Raw genomic sequence first — 19,181 nt, 5'->3', positions numbered from 1 at the left:
ATCTTCTAGTGAGTGTTTACAAAGTTTGTTCAAATCAAAGCCCTAGGGTCAAAATTGGCCCCGCCCCGGGGGTCATTGATTTTCCTTATATGACTGTGTATAGCAAAAACTTAAAAATCTTCTTTGAAAAAACCCAGATAGCTAGTGTTTAGATATAAAGCATGAAACATCTTCTAGTGAGTGTCTACCAAGTTTGTTCAAATAAAAGCCCTAGGGTCAAAATTGGCCCCGCCCCAGGGTGTCTTTGATTTTCCCTATATGCATATAGTTAAAACTTAAAAAATCTTCTTTTAAAGAACCCAAAGAGCTAGAGCTAAGATATTTAGCATGAAACATGTTCTAATGAGTGTCTACAAAGTTTGTTCAAATAAAAGCCCTAGGGTCAAAATTGGCCCCGCCCCCCGGGGGTCATTGATTTTCCCTATGTGCATATAGTAAAAACTTAAAAAATCTTCTTTTAAAGAACTCAAAGAGCTAGAGCTAAGATATTTAGCATGAAACATGTTCTCATGGGTGTCTACCAAGTTTGTTCAAATAAAAGCCCTGGGGTCAAAATTGGCCCCGCCCCGGGGGTCATTCATTAGCTTGACTTTTTTTTTTTTCGATATATACATATTATATATATACATATATATTTAATATATATATATATATATATATATATTATATATATATATATATATATATATATATATATATATATATATATATATATATATATATATATATATATATATATATATATATAATATATATATATAATGTGTATATATATATATATATATATATATATATAGATATATATATACATATTATGTATATATATATATATATATATATATATATATATATATATATATATATATATATATATGTATGTATGTATATGTATATATATATATATATATATATATATATATATATATATATATATACACATACATGCATACATATACAACCAAGTTTGTTCAAATAAAAGCCCTGGGGTTTAAACTGGCCCCGCTCCAGGGGCCTATATACAGGTGAGCGACTTTGGGCCATCATGGCCCTCTTGTTCGATAATTATGCTTAGAAATTCTTGGTTAAGTTTTTGTATGTAAGCTGTTATCTCCATAACTACTGAAGGGAATTGATTGAAACTTCACACACTTGTTCTCTGTGATTATCTAAGATGATTGGCACAAGTCCCATAACTCTGATTTGCTTTTTTACATAATTATGCCCCTTTTTCGACTTAGAAATTCTTGGTTAAGTTTTTGCGTGTAAGCTGGTATCTCCATAACTACTGAAGGGAATGGATTGAAACTTCACACACTTGTTCCCTGTGATTATCTAAGATAATTGCCACAAGTCCCATAACTCTGATTTGCTTTTTTACATAATTATGCCCCTTTTTCGACTTAGAAATTCTTGGTTAAGTTTTTGCATGTAAGCTGGTATCTCCATAACTACTGAAGGGAATGGATTGAAACTTCACACACTTGTTCTCTGTGATTATCTAAGATGATTGGCACAAGTCCCATAACTCTGATTTGCTTTTTAACATAATTATGCCCCTTTTTCGACTTAGAAATTCTTGCTTAAGTTTTTGCATGTAAGCTGGTATCTCCATAACTACTGAAGGGATTGGATTGAAACTTCACACACTTGGTCTCTGTGATTATCTAAGATGATTGGTACAAGTCCCATAACTCTGATTTGCTTTTTTTGCATAATTATGCCCCTTTTTCGACTCATGAATTCTTGGTAAAGTTTTTGCATGTAAGCTTGTCTCTCCATAACTACTGAAGGGAATGTATTGAAACTTGAAGAGTTTGTACCTTTTCGGACAATTTTATGTATTCATATAGGTAAGCATTATTATACTCAATGAAACACCCTTGTGACAAATTTTCGAATAGTCGAGCGTTACTGTCCTCCGACAGTTCTTGTATTATATGTTATGGGATCAAGTCTAGAGCCTACTCATTTGGTGCCTGTACCATGTAACCAAAATAAAGAAACTAGTCAGACTGTTGAGCTATATTTTGTATGATTTGCAATAATTTTGGAAGGTTTGGGTAAATTTTGTATGATTTTGGATAATTTTGTATGAATTTCAATAATTTTGAATCTTTATACTTAATTTTGTATGATTTGAGATAATTTTGTATGATTTGCAATAATTTTGAAAGGTTTAGGTAAATTTTGTAAGATTTGGGATAATTTTGTATGATTTCCAATGATTTTGAATGCTTTGGGTTAATTTTGTATGATTTGGGATAATTTAGTATGATTTGTAATAATTTTGAAAGGTTTTGGTTAATTTGGTATGATTTGGGATAATTTTGTATGATTGCAATAATTTTGAAAATTTTGGGATAATTGTGTATGATTTGCAATAATTTTTAAAAGTGTTGGTTAATTTTGTATCATTTATGATAATTTTGTATGATTTTCGATAATTTTGAAAGGTTTGGGTTAATTTTATATGATTTTGGATAATTTTGTAAGATTTGCAATAATTTTGAAAATTTTGGATTAATTTTGTATGGTTTGCATTCATTTTATATGGTTTGTGTAAATCTTGTATGGTTTAAAGCTAATGTTAAATGGTTTTATATTTAAGATACCTGCTGTACATGACTTTGGCTTGTTTATGTCACTGATAGTTGCTAACTGTTGGATCACAGTGATGCTGATAATGCCACCTGTCTTGTATATATGGTACATCTCCTTCCGTAAATGTGAGGCAGCCATTGCTCGAGTCATGTAAGTAATTGATTTCTCATTGCAAGATTTTACTGTCTCCAAAGGTATCTTTAACTCACTTTGAAATGTTTGCCCCAAGTTGTATGAGAGAATGTAATCAATTATTTCAAAAATTCATCATATATATTAAGATGTGTTTGTATAATAGTGTGTCACTATGGCGTTGGTGGCATAAATAATCTGTTTCACAGTTCTATTTTCGTCAATGAAATTAAGACAAATTATGAGGGACGAATGGCATTAAGGTAAAGATATCTGCTTCTTAACCAATGGATTATGGGTATGAGCTGTGCTGGAGTTACCAACCATATTTCCTCATGAGATTATATATATATCACAGTTAAGTCATGGTAACTTCAATATTTTTCATTGCAGTTGCTGCTGTCTGCCATCAAGCATGTGCAGTAAATTGACCTTGCCTTCTGATGTGGCCCACTTTATGGACAATAACCATAGCAACCAGGTGTCCATACCAAGGGAGACCACTGTTGATGATGAAGATGATGATGATGTACCCATGCTTACAATGGAAGATTCTCCGTTTTATGTTGGTATGGTCACAAAATTACATGTGAAAGTTTCATGATATGTCTTTGACACAAATATGATTTTAGGCTTACTGCAAAAGTATATTGATTTTGGATGTCAGGCCCTATCCCCATGGTTTGAACCACTCTAGTAAATAGATAATAGGTCTCAAATATTTTCGAGACTTGACGGTTCATTGGATTTTTTTTTGCTCTTGTGGAAATGGTTTAAAAACAATATATATGATTAATTAAGGTTTTAAATTGACCTTTCACAGGGGCGGTTCCAGCCGGGGATAGATAGGGTCTGACCAACAGGGTGTCTGTATATTGATCAGTGACTTATATTCTTTTAAAGTGGATTGTATTTGGTCAGTTATGGTCAGCAATTTTGGCTTGCTGGTATACTTTGAGAAAGTTGAATAGATCACCAATTTAAATGTTTGCTTTTTTTCAACCGTCTGTAAATATTTTTGAAACAAATCAAAGCACTGTATCAAAAATGTCCTCTAAACATAATTTGTATCATAGTTTGGCAAACTTCGTATTGGAACTGTGTAAGAGTTAAATCATATACCCATACATGCATAGTGTGTTAACTGGAGTGCAGGTATAAGTTACCGGCACTCAAGTTACAGCACTGTCTTTCTGGGATCAAAATAGGGCTTGCTCATTGATTGACTACATTTTTCTCATACAAATCAGATAGCCTTGTGTTTGGATGCTCTTTCTATTACAGTTGTATTTCACATTAGAAAAGCAAATTGAACAAATAATTATTATAAAAATAAAATTTAGAAATTTACAATTTGGAAATGCAAAGGCAGGTGGATATCAGATTTTCATCATGAAATTTCTTCTTCAGTCTGCCCTCATAGTACAATAGGGAAGCCTAAGAATAAGTTATCCAGTGGTGGCTTGTTCCATCCTCCGCAAGGCGTAATTTCTCCATTACCATTGATTTCGGACACTGAGTTTTACGATTATTTGAGCCGTGCCATGACAAAACCAATATAGTGCGTTTGCGACCAGCGTGAATCCAGACCAGCCTGCGCATCTGGGTAGTCTGATCAGGATCCATGCTGTTCGCTATCAGTTTCTCTACTTGTAATAGGGTTTGTAAACTAACAGCATGGATTCTAATCAGACTGAGCGGATGCGCAGGCTTGTCTGGATCCATGCTGGTCGCAAACCCATTATGTTGGTTTTGTCTTGCTGGGCTCATTTCATTCTTTACGCTGAATCAGAATGATTCAGAAATCATGTGAGTTAGAAGTAAAATACTTGCATGAATTTGTAATTACTGGTTTGTCTTCTAGGCAAACCGGTTTGTTGGATCAACCCACCAACATACAATCTTGCTCATGCAATTGTTTGCATTAAGTGACTTTTATCTGTAGCAACTAGTTTAAATTCTCCCCAATCCCTTGTCTCTTGAGCAGTTGCTTAATAACAAGTTTGACTGTAAAGTCAAAACAATGTGTTAAAATCAGTGTAAAAAAACAGTTGTTTATTAACAGCTTATTTTCTGCTGCAGACGGCACTGAAGATGAACAGTTGGTACATGTGGATCCAGATCCTCTGGTAGTACTCAGAGATAATAGAGCAGGAAAGACAGAAGAACAGACGGGGAATAAACTACAAGCTTTACTTTACCACGGCATGGCCAAACCGATCATTAGAGTCAGATATATCATTTTAGGTAAGGTATTATAATGTGCATTTTGTAACTGTATAACATTTTATTATTTGACAAGTGGTGAAGTGGCATATTACACAGGTTTTCCACTTGAATTATTTTTGGCCCAGTTATGGCCCTTGAATGAAAAGTTCATATTCATAAAGCTTGTCTGGACTTCTCCTCTTATACCACTAATATAATTTCAATGAAACTTTACAGGATTGATTAGGAGGTCAAGTACTTGTTCATAATATACACTTTTTTGCTTTAATGAATTTTGTTCGAGTTATTGCCCTTGTGTTGCCAGCTACACAGAAGTTTGACTGGACTACTCCTCAGTAACCTACTGGTGCAATTTCATCAATGAAGGAGAATGATTAATACCATGTTTAGATGTGCATCTCATCAACATTTTTAGTTCATTGATTTTTGTCAAAGTTTTCGCCCTTTAATGATTTTAATTTTTAAATTTGTCTGGACTACTCCTGTTATACCACTAATGCAATTTCCATGAAATTTTACAAGATTGATTGATAGTTCAAATTCCTGTGCATATTACACAGTTTTTTTAGATTGAATCATTTTGGCCAAGTTACGGCTATCTTGAAGCGACACATGTGATCACTGATCGCTCTTTTGACAGAATTATGGCCCTTTTTGAATTTAAGAAATTTTACGTTACCCAGTCTCTTGTTTTGATAATAGGCATTGAGAATTGTCTTATTGATTAAAACTACTCTATAGTTAATAGTTTTCAGAGTTGTTAAAGGTACCTTACTTTATCAGTGCATTGTCATAATTAACCGCAGCAAAATTAACGAAATTCATTTTTGTTTTGATTTTCATTCATTTCAGTTGTATCGCTCATTTTATTTGGCGTGTCGGTGGGGCTTATGACTCAACTGAAGACATCCACAAAACCACCGCAGTTCTTCCGAGAGGACACCAACATGCAGCGACTGCTTGATCTGAAATCCAAATTTAGTGCAATAGACACAGTCGAATGCTACGACTGTTCGGCCATCTATAATGTCAATAAAGTAAGTGAACAACACATATCAAACCTGGCTGTGACAAAATAATATGTAATAATTTTTAAATATGTTTTCTTCCTTATAAATAAAAGTAAAATTATCAAATTCAAATGAAATCCTAAAAAATCAAACACATTTTATACTGATCTTGTGTGAAATAAACAACTTTTGAAAATGTCAGAAGCTGACATGACTAATAGAATACTGTATTTAAAGCTCACTCGATGAAATAAAATTTCACCAAAAAAAAGTAGTATTTTGACTACCATACACTATAACTGTTAAAATTTCTAATAAGCAATCAAAACAAACGATAGATCAGCTATGTAATCAATGAGTTACTTTTTCAGGAAACTATGACAGGACACCAAAAAATAAAATGAGCCGCGTCATGACAAAACCAACGTAATGCGTTTGCGACCAGCATGGATCCAGACCAGCCTGCGCATCCGTGCAGTCTGATCGGGATCCATGCTGTTCGCCATTAGTTTCTCTACTTGTAATAGAGTTGGTAAGCGAACAGCATGTATCCTGATCATGTGCGGATGTGCAGGCTGGTCTGGATCCATGCTGGTCGCAAACCCATTATGTTGTTTTTGTCATGACGCGGCTCAAATGATTTTTTAGAAATAAAAAAGCAATTTGGGGCATAATGGTCCTTGAATAAAAAAAGCAATTTGGGGCATAATGGGCCTTTAATAAAAAAGCAATTTGGGGCATTATGGGCCTTTAATAAAAAAAGCAATTTGGGGCATAATGGGCCTTTAATAAAAAAAAAAGCAATTTGGGGCATAATGGGCCTTTAATAAAAAAGCAATTTGGGACATAATGGGCCTTTAATAAAAAAGCAATTTGGGGCATAATGGGCCTTTAATATTTTTCAGCAAACACAAATCAAACAGACAACTCCAGCACCAGTATCTACAGCCCAGACAGTCCCTTGGATGGAACCCATAACCAAATCCGAAACCAAGGCTCCTTTAATATCAACTACAGCAAAACCCACCCATAAAATACCACCCACCTATCATGTGACCACAGAAAAGCGCCCCACCACGACAAGAAAACCTGATATTATCACAGGTAAGTGTTTTTTAATAACAGATATTTTTTTTGCAAGTGTGAAAGGTTGCCCACTCAATGTCCCAAATGCCTTTGCCATTTTAAGTACAATAACCTTAAAAATTTTAGAAACTTTAATCAAAACTTTTGATAGTTAACTCAAAGGATGATGGTCATCAAAGCCATTTCTGTCCAATTTTCAGATGGGGATATCTATAAAAATCATGCTAGTGTGAAAATTCTTTTTGAATTTTCCAGGTTTCATTTGTGGTTTTCAATAATTGTGTCAATTGAGAGGAACAAAAATATGCATACATTTATATTTGGCATCAATTTCACTTCATTGAAATCTTTGAATCATTTTTATAGCAAAGCCCTGGGTGACATTAGCTCCAGAACCAAATTATCCCAGCAAACCAGACCAGGAAACCAAAGTTACAGCAAAATCTCTACCTGAGGATTATGATGTTTGTAAGGACCGAGACTGTAGTCATCCTAAAGAACGACCGTTGCTGGAGTCTGGCGCAACTGTGTATGTTGTTTTTGGAGTGAAAGACTTTCATTGGTTGGCATCTGATGTTGCTCATGTTATGTCAAGTAATGTGGTATGTTTTCATTTTCATCAGTTTTACCATTTATAATTGGGGCCCATGGTAATAGTCTCAAGGAATATAGTAAAGCTCTAACAACCCTGTGTGATATCCCTATCTAATGGTTCTTATCTTAAATTAACTCACAGGGAAAGCCTCTGGAAATACAATTAAGCCCATATAACTCACAGTGATAGCCCTTTCTAATGGTTTTTATCTCAGATTAACTCACAGCAATTGCCTAAGAGAACACAGTAAAGCTCACAAAACCAATGGTGATATATCTAATGGTTCTTATCTTAAATTAAACCATGCCCATAGCCTTAGGGAATATAGCTCACAAAACCCTAGGTGATATCCCTATCTAATAGTTCTGAAATCAAGCTCAATTAATATTCCATTAAAGATGGCAAACCTATGCACATATTTGTTCATGCCATTTGATTTGGATCTTAACTGCTGACTGAAAATATAAAAGATAATAAGCTGTCAAATATACAAAGCAAGGAAAGGCCATTACATAATTTTAGTGGGGTAAGAGTTTAAATTGGTGTCCTGTGCAAGTTTGATGTCTAGTTATGTTTTGATAATAAAGTTACCAGGGCTGTCAGTGCAGTCTGCTATATTTTTTTACATGGTGCCCTGAGTCATGCTTATTAAAAACTTGCAAAAATGGTGCTTGCTTTTATGATTTTATTTACTACTTATACATGTTTTCTTCTTAGTTTTTTATGCAAGAACGAGCGATGATACACTTTTTGTCATTCTAAACAATTAAAGAATGAATCCATTTTCATCTGCCAATCATTTAGTATATTAACATTTGTTTTGTTCTAGTGGTATTGGTTTTTAAATTGCTGACCATGCCCATTGTTTGACGATTTAACGATCAAATGCCTTTAAAGAAAATGTTGAATTTATTTCATTATCATTTTAATGTGAGTGTATGAACAGTTCCAAGTTATGTTAAAGGAACTCAACTGAGGTCCAAATGCCTTAGAACATTGTTTGTTTGTTTGTTTGTTTGTTTCATGTTACGCCTTTTTCCAACAGTATTTCAGTCATATAGGCGGGTAGTTTCCTAACCATCGTTCCTTGAGAGTTACACCAGTACTAGACTACCTTCCTCTGCGCTAAACTACCAAAGCATCTCCCGGGGATCGAACCCACGCCAGAGAGGAAACTGGATTAGAAGTCATCGACTCTAACCCCTCGACCACGGAGGCGGTCGCCTTAGAACATAAGATTTGAATTGTACACATAGATCAACAGAGGCACCTAAAACTTTAAAGGGTGTTTCAGGCAAAATAATGACAAAAATATTAAAATGATCTTATGTACTTAAATCATCCAAAAATGACTTTTGTTGAAGTTTCAGTATGAATTTCTGTTTAAATTCTTTATATTTTGGGATTGAAGGGTAAATATATCTATATATGTTGAATAAAATTTAGACACCAATAGAATCACCAAATAGTTTTAAATCAAGTCAGGTGACTTGAACAAACCCTTGAAGTTACAATAACAGATATTGTGGATACAGTATGATTGAAACAAGCCTAAGTCATTCATTTGACATGTTCTTTAACGTTTCCAGAGTTCACTTTGACAATTATTGTGAAATGCTAGCGCTCTAACCTGACCCACGCGGGTCAAGTTAGGAAACCACTATTTTATTCTTTATATGGAGAAAAGTTTTGTTCCTTTGACTGTCTAATAGATTTATTTTGAGGGCATTACAGAATAATGAATGAAAAATTCTAAAATTAAGAAATGAAAATTTTGCCTGTGTCTCCCTTTAAGATATGAAAAAAAAATATTTAGAAGTATACTCAGTAAAAAATTGCAAATCATATGTTTGTGCTATTATTGGTCCGAATTGAATCAAAAAAAGGGGTGGAATGGAAACTTCAAAGGGGTTGCATTACACTTTTCAATTTTGGATTATTTTCACAATTGAAAAAAATTATTCTGGAAAATTGGAGAGAGCAAAATTAATGATCTGACATTTTGCACACAAAGTATTTTGGTCTAGACTGTCATTAGATGTAACATGTATCTCGAGAAAATTACAGTACAGTCATATCAAAAAAACTCAGTGGAGTCCCTTTAAATGATTAAGATTTTGTTTTCAGAGCTATTTTTAGACTACATTTGTATTAAATTTTGATTTGTGTACTTTCAGGGCAAGTTGAAGTTTGACGACAGGTTTTCATCATTATTTAACTTCAGTCATAGCGGTATATTAGAGGGAATGAGACAGTTGTGTAAACTGTGTAAGAAGATAGCTGGAAATGATCGTCTAGTCAGAAATGGCAGTGCCCAGTGTTTACCTATGGGTAATTTTATTATTATGTTATACATCTATTTGTTTACATAGGAGTTTAATTTGATATGCTGCAGATTGATTCTGTTAAATATTAAATGACCATCCCCCCCAATAAAGCTAGATCATTCTATCAAAATTGTTATCCACCAAAAAAAATGTGCAGTATTTTTACTTTATTATATAGGTTGTTGCCCTGGGTATCATGGTACTAAAATTTTTTGGATTTTCGAAAAAATTATAGTACTAAGATGAACTTATATGGAATTCAAAAAGTTTTTTTTACTGATAATAACTATTGTATCATTTAGTACGAATCATAGGTCAAAAACCATAGAAACGTTTATATTATTGGTACATATTCAGATTACCATGATGTCCGTGGGGACATGCTTTTCATTGGAACATTCTGTAATTTATTTACAGGATTTATTGGAGAATTAAACCATCGGAGATCTATATTATGCTAGCATGATGGGTCATAATTATTTCATTTTGGCTGTATTTTCATGTTTATTCGTATGTCATCAAATAATGTAACTTATTTCTTCTTCTGCATAACTTACTGTCATAATATAATAAAAAGAGTATGCAATTTATATTTCAGATTCATTACCGTTCACATTAAAGGCCTTGTTACTGAGCAACGTACAAGAATGTCGAGATTTACCAAAAGTGGGCTATATCTATAACAGTCAGCAACCTGCTCATGCTCTAGGTGCACTAACCACTGATGGGACGGCTATATTATGGCTGGCATTTGCTTTTGAATCAGTAAGTGTGATTACGTTTATTAGCATAATTACACACAGGGTTCCCACGCTGTCCGGGAAAACGGGAAATGTCCGTGAATTTGAAAACAGGAGCTCCCGGCCTTGAAAAGTCCGGGAATTAGTGTTGATACATAAAAAAGTCCGGGAAGGTACGGGAATTAGTCTGGAAAAGGGGAGGTAAATCAAACAACCAAAATGGCGGTCTTAGCACAGTATATTGACTTCCGCATCTTGAATGTTGATGATTTTTCGATTTACATGTGTTTTGGGAGGCCAAGTTTGACATTTATAAGATTTAACATTTATTTTATGGTTACTATGGCGGTTTTGTTTGGAAAATGTTATAAGAATTTAGACAGTCACAAATCGACCACAAGTTTGCTTGATTGGCCCGTGCTAAGAAACATGAAAGTTCACAGGTCTGGTTGCTTCCTTGGGCAATTTGTTTAACCTTATTGCTCACAACCATGCTAAAAGCCAAAGGTAAATCAATATAAAATAAACAAAAGTATTACATACATGAACTATTGTCAAGGCAGAGCACAGCCAGTTGGCCACACCATATTTGGGTAGCAAGAAATACCCAAATAATATGAAAAAGGCAAAGCCTCAAAGCGAGCTCGATGTACTTTTTACGTGAAATAGTATGAAATAATCGCTCATTTTTATTTCAAATGCAGTGACGAGTGCGTGTGACGTCACACGTACTACGTACTGTGTTAAATATGGCTCCACTCCTGTCGTGTAATGAATAACGAGTTTTGAAAACGTTGATAAAACTTTGTTTATTTTATTTCACTCTATAATTTTTCAAGCGAAATAAAGATTATTTAAAGTGAAATAAATGTAAAACTTAAAACGTTTGCGACATTAAAATAGCGTACATGATTTGTTTGTTTTGCACGTGCTGTTTGGCGCTACATTGTGACGATACGTAAACAATACTTTAAACGTCTGTACAGCGTTAACGACTGAATAAAAGATATTGGTGTTCGGATTCATTTTCTTAGTTAGACCATTTTCTTTCATTCTAGATAGTTTTCACAACAAAATTCGACAAAAAATTGTTTTTATTTATCAGATTTCAAACAAAATGGCGCCTTCGATTTTCATTTTTTTATACACAGCTTCCGTTATTCTGGTTCCCTGTCCAATTATGGTTCCCATAGACGTGCGCGGGTGACCAGTCTACACATCCGTTTTCAGTCAGAATTCCTCAGTTTTGATCGTTAGCTTTAAATTCGAAAGGTTGCGATGTGTCCAATTCGATACTTTGGACGAAAGTTTTCAAAACCATCACTTAGCAGGTACTCGCGTTACCGTAAAGCTCGCTTTGCGAGCAGGCCCTTCGGGCCAGCTCGTCGAGCTCGCTATTAGCCAAAATATACTAAAAATGAATGTGTTATACTAAAAAAAGTGCTGTTTTAATCATGAATACAATATGCACTTTCATTATTAAGATGTAATCAAACAGTGTCAAGGTTACTATTACCTTAAAACTGAAAACAGTTTCTGGAGCATAACTTAATTTCCATTTGGCCCACAATATTCAAACTTCATAGGATTATTGTCCATATTTGGTAGAAGACCCCTAATGATTTTGGGGTCACAAGGTCAAGGTCATTTTTACATTGTATTACCTTAAAACTAAAAACAGTTTCCCCTGTATAACTTAAGTATTAATCAACCTACAGCTGTAACATTTTATATGATAAACAGCAAAGTCAAAAACATGACCCCTTTTACAACTGTCTAACTTCATGATCATTTATATTAAGTATATTAATTATATGCCCTAAAAAATGTGCTAATGTTATAGCCCTGGTGTTTTTCTGTCCATCCGTCACTTTTACTTACAAAGTTCTTCAGCTTTAAAGGAGGATTGATTTTTGAAGGAGGTCATACTTTATTTATTTCCCATAATGCTTTATGCTTACTAAAAAAAATCACTTTCGGGCATATACTGCTCCGCCTAGCGGTGCTCTTGTTTCCCATGTAATGGATTAAACTGTATGGCCCTCAATGACCAAGTTGTTCAGGGTGGGAGTTTCTAAATTTGGCATCACTTGCCTCTCACCACTGATTATTCTAATCCTGCAAAGGACCTTACGTGAGCATCATAAAAGGGAAGCTATCAAGCTAGCTTACAGGTCAGTGGTTTGACTCTGTGGTTTGACACAGTAAACAGCAGTGAACTGAAATAATTCAAGGGTGACCTTCTTTAAGACGTTTCAACAGATAAACTAGGAAAATGTTATATTTGTCATGGAAGAAACAATTTGATGACGAATGATTTCACTGTTTTTCAGATTTAGTTTTTGTTGACATATTTTATTGTGCATGTATATTAATTTGACATGGCTAATCCAATGTACATTTACTGTACTCTGTGAATTTTTTTCTACAGAAAACATCAAAGAGTAAATCTTACTTTGAGGCTTACAAAGAGTACCAGCAGTGGGAGGACTATTTAGATGAAGTGAAAAAGGGGCTGGACCCCAACAGTCCTTTAGTTGATATGTTCCAAACATCAGAATTCTGGCCAGAGGTCTGTCACAGATTATTCATTTTTTGCTCGATTAAATTTTGGAATTGTTCTGAGTAGAATATTATTCCTTTGTTTTATTGGTATTGTTTGCTGTCTTGATTAAAATCAACTCTGAAATAACGCTCTGCTTTAAAAAAACACTTCCCCCACCAGTAAAGCTGAAAAGTTGCCATATGACCTATAATGTCTTGGCGCGACATTGAACTCAACAAAAAAAATTATATATAAAATTATATAGATCTAGGTGTGATCACTGATTTAGTGATCATAGAACTAGAGATTACATGATCCGTATTGTCAAGGTCTGATTTGCCAATAACCGAATATCTGCATAATCATTATAGCTCTATTATAACTTACAGCTAATAAACATGTATATTAATTTAATAAAGACTGTCAGATTAAAGATTTCTTCACTTCAGAATGTCAGATGAAAAATGTCTATAATACTGTAAATGTCAGAATGTCAGATAAACCTGTTAACTGATAATGTTGCCATGTTAATGTTACAGGTATTGATGGAGATTGTTGCTGTGAACAGCGCCATCTATGGGGTAGTTTTGTCGATGGTTATATGTATGGTAGCAGTGATGCTGTTTACTAGACATATTATATTACTTCTGGTCATCTTTATTAGTATAACAGGTAAATTTTGTACAATATTTACATTTTTGTTGGGGTATTTTCCAGATGAAGGTCATTGTTTGACCGAATCTGGTTGATAGATAAAGTATGGTAGCTTAAACCTACTCTGGTGGTCCTAATGTGTTTTCTTCATCCCTTCCACGTTTTCTTAATATTTACATTTATTTATATAAAATGCATATACAGTCAAACCTGTGGTCAAGGCCATACAAGGGAAAGGCTGATCGTGGCCTTTATAGACAATTATAAAACCATACAAAAACTAGTGAAAATCAGCAAAATTTTGACTCATGACACACTTTGGAATACTTGAAAAATGTTGACACCCAGGCTCCCCTTTGGAATATGCATTATCTCGTGTCGAAATTTTGCAATTCGTTCATGTGACTTATCTTGAATCTACGTCTAAAGACAGTATTATTGTGGTTTAAATCATGCAAAAAAATTTTTTTTTATAATGATCATTCTTTTGTTGTGATTAGCCTTAATGATGTATAAATTAGGTTATTCAACTTAGTTTTGATATAAGTGCCAAATAACTGTATTTGAGCCGCGTCATGACAAAACCAACAAAATGGGTTGGCGACCAGCATGGATCCAGACCAGCCTGCATATCCATGCAGTCTGATCAGGATACATGCTGTTCGCTTACAAACCCTATAACAAGTAGAGAAAATGATAGCAAACAGCATGGATCCTGATCAGACTGCGCAGATGCGAAGGCTGGTCTGGATCCATGCTGGTCGAAAACCCATTATGTTGGTTTTGTCTTGACGCGGCTCATTTTGTCTTTTCATTATAGAAATGGTATGTTTGGTAGTGGGGATATTTTATGTCCTTGGCTGGGAGATTGGCGGTGTGGAAGCTATTTCTTTATCAATATTGGTCGGCTCGTCGGTCGATTATTGTGTTCATCTGGTAGAAGGCTACATACTGGCATGTAAATCTTGTCCCATTAAAAATGTAAGTAAAATTATAAAAAGTCATATCTCGGCTGTATGAAATTGTAAGTGTAATTGTTTATACATGTATCTTTACAGGAGTTTTATTGAAGTATTAGATATGAAGGAATAATATTTGTAAAGTTTTGTGAAACTGTATGGCATTAATACAGAACATAGTTATGTCTTTACACTTTTTAACATAGCAGTGGATTTATTCCAGTTGTAAGGAAACTTCTTTTATTCTGTGAACTTTATATTAAGGTATTAGGAAATGTTCATAGCATTATTATAATTTTTGACATTTATATTTCTCAAAATATTTATAGTGTATTTCACCAATTATTGCCTTACACCCTTTAACATTAGTTTCTTTGCCTATGTCGGCATTTTGTATTCACCTTATACTCTGATCAATTATAAGGCAGGTTCTTTATTCAAATATAATTTGTTCATTTTTTTAGCTGGACTATTTTTGATGATGTCAAACAATTTGTTAGTTTGAATCATGCCAGGGACTTTTAAGTTCTTTCATATGAGAAAGTTAACCAGCTACCTGATGGAAGATCATGGTTTTTTTTACACGACCACTTGTGCCTGAAATAAGACACTAGAGGACACTTGATGTATTCCTTCATTAGTAATGCTAGAAATAGCCATATGATATTTAAAGTCTTGAATTGATTTTATTACAAACCCCCAAAAATGAACAAAATTGAAATCTTAAGTATTGTAAAACATTTATTTTTCGCGAGAACCTTATTTCGCGAATTTGAGGCAAAATGTCCAAAATAATTATTTCGCGTCAACATGAATTCGCGTCTTCCCGAAAAATGTGAAACCGGAAACCCGATGTGATTCGGATAATTTCTGTCCTGTCCGTTCAATAACTTTGCGTCGTTTATTGTGCGACGATGCATTTATATCCATATTGATTTTTCTGATAGCTTGCTAATCTTCTTGTTAAGTGAAACCTTCTGTCTAAAAATATGTCAACAAAGTTTGATAATTATTAGATATGTGTTCACTGTGTTTCCCATGTATTGTCCTTGATTATACTCCGTACCTCTAGCATTGTTACGAATAATGCAAAGTGTTAAAGTTTAACTGATTAGCCATTCAAAGGCAAGCAGACGAAAATCAATTAAACGGTACTATAATTTGCCTAACCTGTAGTAAACAATTATGTTTACCCTCCGGCTTCAACTATGTACAATACAAAAGGATACAATAAATAGAAATGATACAAACAACTCGCAGGTGCTAAAGCATTTGTACCAAATACCAAAACAGTCATTCTGAAACACTTGAATAGCTACGTGATGTAACTAGAAATGGCTTCGATACTTTCCCGCAGAAATAAATCCATGTGTACGCATTTTCGGATAGTGTTCATTTTCGGACAAGTGTATAGATAAAGTGAAATATTCGCGAGAAATATGAATTCGCGTCTTAAAAAACTCGCGAATATTAGCGAAAATAAATTTCTCGCGAATAATAAGTGTTTTACAGTATTTGTTTTGAATTTCATTTATGTGTGTGTGTGCTCTTTGATAATCCACTTACAAACTAGTTCTAATAAATATTTTGTAATTATTTGTGTATTACAGGATGCTGGTAAAGCTAGAAGATGGAGGACAAGGGCAACTTTCAGTCATATAGGCGTGTCAGTTATAAGCTCCGCCCTTACCACGATTATTGCTGCATTACCACTGACACAAACCACGATTCAACCATTTGCAAAGTTCGGCCAAATCATTGCAATCAACACTTCAGTCTGTATTTTATATTCGTTGACCGTGTGTACGGCCTTACTTAGTACGATAGCACCGGCCTTTTTTAACCCCTCTTGGAAATCGACGCTAAAATCGGCACTCGGTACCAATGTTGTTATTGTCCTAAGTATTCTTGCCATGTTTATTATGTCAAAAGCCGGTGTCTACATACCGGGACCCAACGGGGGCTCTTTATTCCCGAAATAGACAAATATGAAACTTTTATCTACCTACCTGTTACAACTGCTCTTAGTTTGTTTTTTACTTAAAAACATCTTTTATATATACCAGTCTGTTTAGTAAAAAAGTTTTGTATTTCATGAAAATTTTTGTATTAAAATCACCATGACTTTTACACAAAGAGATCTTTTTTATGGCATTTATTTATTCAAACCCACCTCTTGCCCTTCAAAAATTTATTTTAAGGGATATTTTAATGATTTAGCTTGGTTTTTAAATTTATGTTTATTTTAATTAAAGGCATTAATTTTGTTTAGTAGTCATAGTTATTTTGAATATTAAGGGATTTTCTCAAAGGAAAATATTCCAAAATTTTATATTTTACATAAACTATATAGCAACTGTGTAATAAATCCATTTAAATCTTAATAAAAACAATATTACACAAATGTGATAACAATTTGATGTGACGTCATTTGCATTTTATACAAACATAGCGTTAAAAGGCTTATACTATGGGCGCATCAATGAAAAATGACTGTTTTTAATTGTGAACCGTTCTTATTTTAGATATGTGATCAATGAAATATTATATTCGTGTAGATTAAACTTGTTGAATAAAACAATATTATGGTTGCTGTATCTATGATTTAATTCAACTTGTTCAATAATATTTAGTATATCTATAATTATGTTACTAGGTTGGCACTGTTTTATTACTTTTCTGACACAAAGATTTTACAATGATTTTACAAAGAAAATATAATCTTGTTTTATGTGAGAGATCCCATTTAAATAATTTTAAAGGTGTTCAGCTGTTTTATTACAAAATACAGTAGAACTTCGATAAGTTGAAGTTGAAGGGACTTGTGTAAAAACCTCAACACATCGGGACTTTGACTTATGATTCGGTCTCAATTAAATGACAAAATTTCCAGCATTCGATGTTTACTATCAAGTTACAAAAGATGAAAGAAAATGAAAGGGCGATAACTAAACCAGCTTATAATAATTATGTCTAGTTTGATTATCATGTGACACAGGGTCAGGGAAGTTCCCAAACAAAACTAATGTGTACTATTCATTTTTAAATACAACTACAGCACCTACGGCAATTGGAATAATAACAATAAGAATATTTTATCATATGTGTGGACGCATACATAGGCTGTTAGAACACACGGCTGTGTATTTAACACCTGTCACACAAGTTGATCGAAAATCATCTTCGTGGCCAGAAAAGGTGTGAAAAATGTCTTGAGATCCAAGATGTCAAATTAATCGAAGGACTTTTGACTTATTTAAGGTAAATTGTACTCGATTTCTTCTATACGGACCACAAGAAAAATTCGACACATAAAATTTTGACTCATGTATAGGTTTTGATAAAAATTTATAGGGGAAAAAATTGGGACTTTCATTCGAGAAAATCAACTAATCGAAGTTTGACTCATAGAAGTTCTACTGTATTTTGTTTCAAATGTTATTTTATCAGCAAAACCATACAATTATTTGTAAACATGTATTTTGATTAAAAAATTTAATGTTATAGAACAAATTTTACACAATACCTTAGCACAATAGGTCTTTTATACTTATGTTTAAAGAATCTCTTTTATGCAAATAATTTAAAGTAGATCGGTTAGTTTATTTATTTGAAGATAGGGTAGATGCAATATACAGTTTCCAATTTGTTTAATTCAATTTAGCTGATGAAAATGCTCTGCATGCCAATGCATTATTATGTTTACAAAGCTTCAATGGACACCACATAGGTTTAGAAAGCTTCAAGGGACACCACTTAGGTTTCCAAAGCTTATAGGGACTCCACTAGGATTTACAAAGCTTATAGGGACTCCACTGAGGTTTCCAAAGCTTATAGGGACTCCACTAAGATTTACAAAGCTTATAGGGACTCCACTAAGATTTACAAAGCTTATAGGGACTCACTAGGTGTTTACAAAGCTTATAGGACTCAACTAGGGTTTACAAAGCTTATAGGGACTCCACTAGGGTTTACAAAGCTTATAGGGACTCCACTAAGGTTTTTCAAAGCTTATAGGGACTCCACTAAGGTTTACAAAGCTTATAGGGACTCCACTAAGGTTTACAAAGCTTATAGGGACTCCACTAAGGTTTACAAAGCTTATAGGGACTCCACTAAGGTTTACAAAGCTTATAGGGACTCTGCTTATGTTTACAAAGCTTAAAGAGTCTCCACTAAGGTTTACAAAGCTTAAAGGGACTCCACTAAGATTTACAAAGCTTATAGGGACTCCACTAAGGTTTACAAAGCTTATAGGGACACCACTTAGGTTTAGAAAGCTTCAAGGGACACCACTTAGGTT

General features: G+C 33.8%; 1 protein-coding gene across 3 annotated transcripts in view; it reads left to right on the top strand.

The window, feature by feature from the left end:
* Window positions 1-18,785, top strand: part of LOC132757710 (protein dispatched homolog 3-like) — a 41,719-nt gene extending 22,934 nt beyond the window's left edge. For all 3 annotated transcript variants that reach the window (XM_060749065.1, XM_060749066.1, XM_060749067.1), the window contains exons 8-19: window positions 2,609-2,751; window positions 3,127-3,302; window positions 4,816-4,980; window positions 5,815-5,999; window positions 6,878-7,076; window positions 7,425-7,660; window positions 9,831-9,984; window positions 10,579-10,745; window positions 13,152-13,292; window positions 13,805-13,937; window positions 14,740-14,900; window positions 16,489-18,785. In XM_060749065.1, coding sequence (XP_060605048.1) covers window positions 2,609-2,751; window positions 3,127-3,302; window positions 4,816-4,980; window positions 5,815-5,999; window positions 6,878-7,076; window positions 7,425-7,660; window positions 9,831-9,984; window positions 10,579-10,745; window positions 13,152-13,292; window positions 13,805-13,937; window positions 14,740-14,900; window positions 16,489-16,860 — 2,232 coding nt within the window. In that variant the 3' untranslated portion in view covers window positions 16,861-18,785. The remainder of the gene's footprint in view (window positions 1-2,608; window positions 2,752-3,126; window positions 3,303-4,815; window positions 4,981-5,814; window positions 6,000-6,877; window positions 7,077-7,424; window positions 7,661-9,830; window positions 9,985-10,578; window positions 10,746-13,151; window positions 13,293-13,804; window positions 13,938-14,739; window positions 14,901-16,488) is intronic.
* Window positions 18,786-19,181: the final 396 nt, after the last annotated feature.

Source organism: Ruditapes philippinarum, unplaced genomic scaffold (assembly GCF_026571515.1).
Source record: "Ruditapes philippinarum isolate M1 unplaced genomic scaffold, ASM2657151v2 ctg3361_1_1_1_1, whole genome shotgun sequence".
In the NCBI taxonomy this organism is placed as follows: Eukaryota; Metazoa; Mollusca; class Bivalvia; order Venerida; family Veneridae; genus Ruditapes; species Ruditapes philippinarum.
This window is presented reverse-complemented; position numbering and strand designations above follow the sequence as displayed.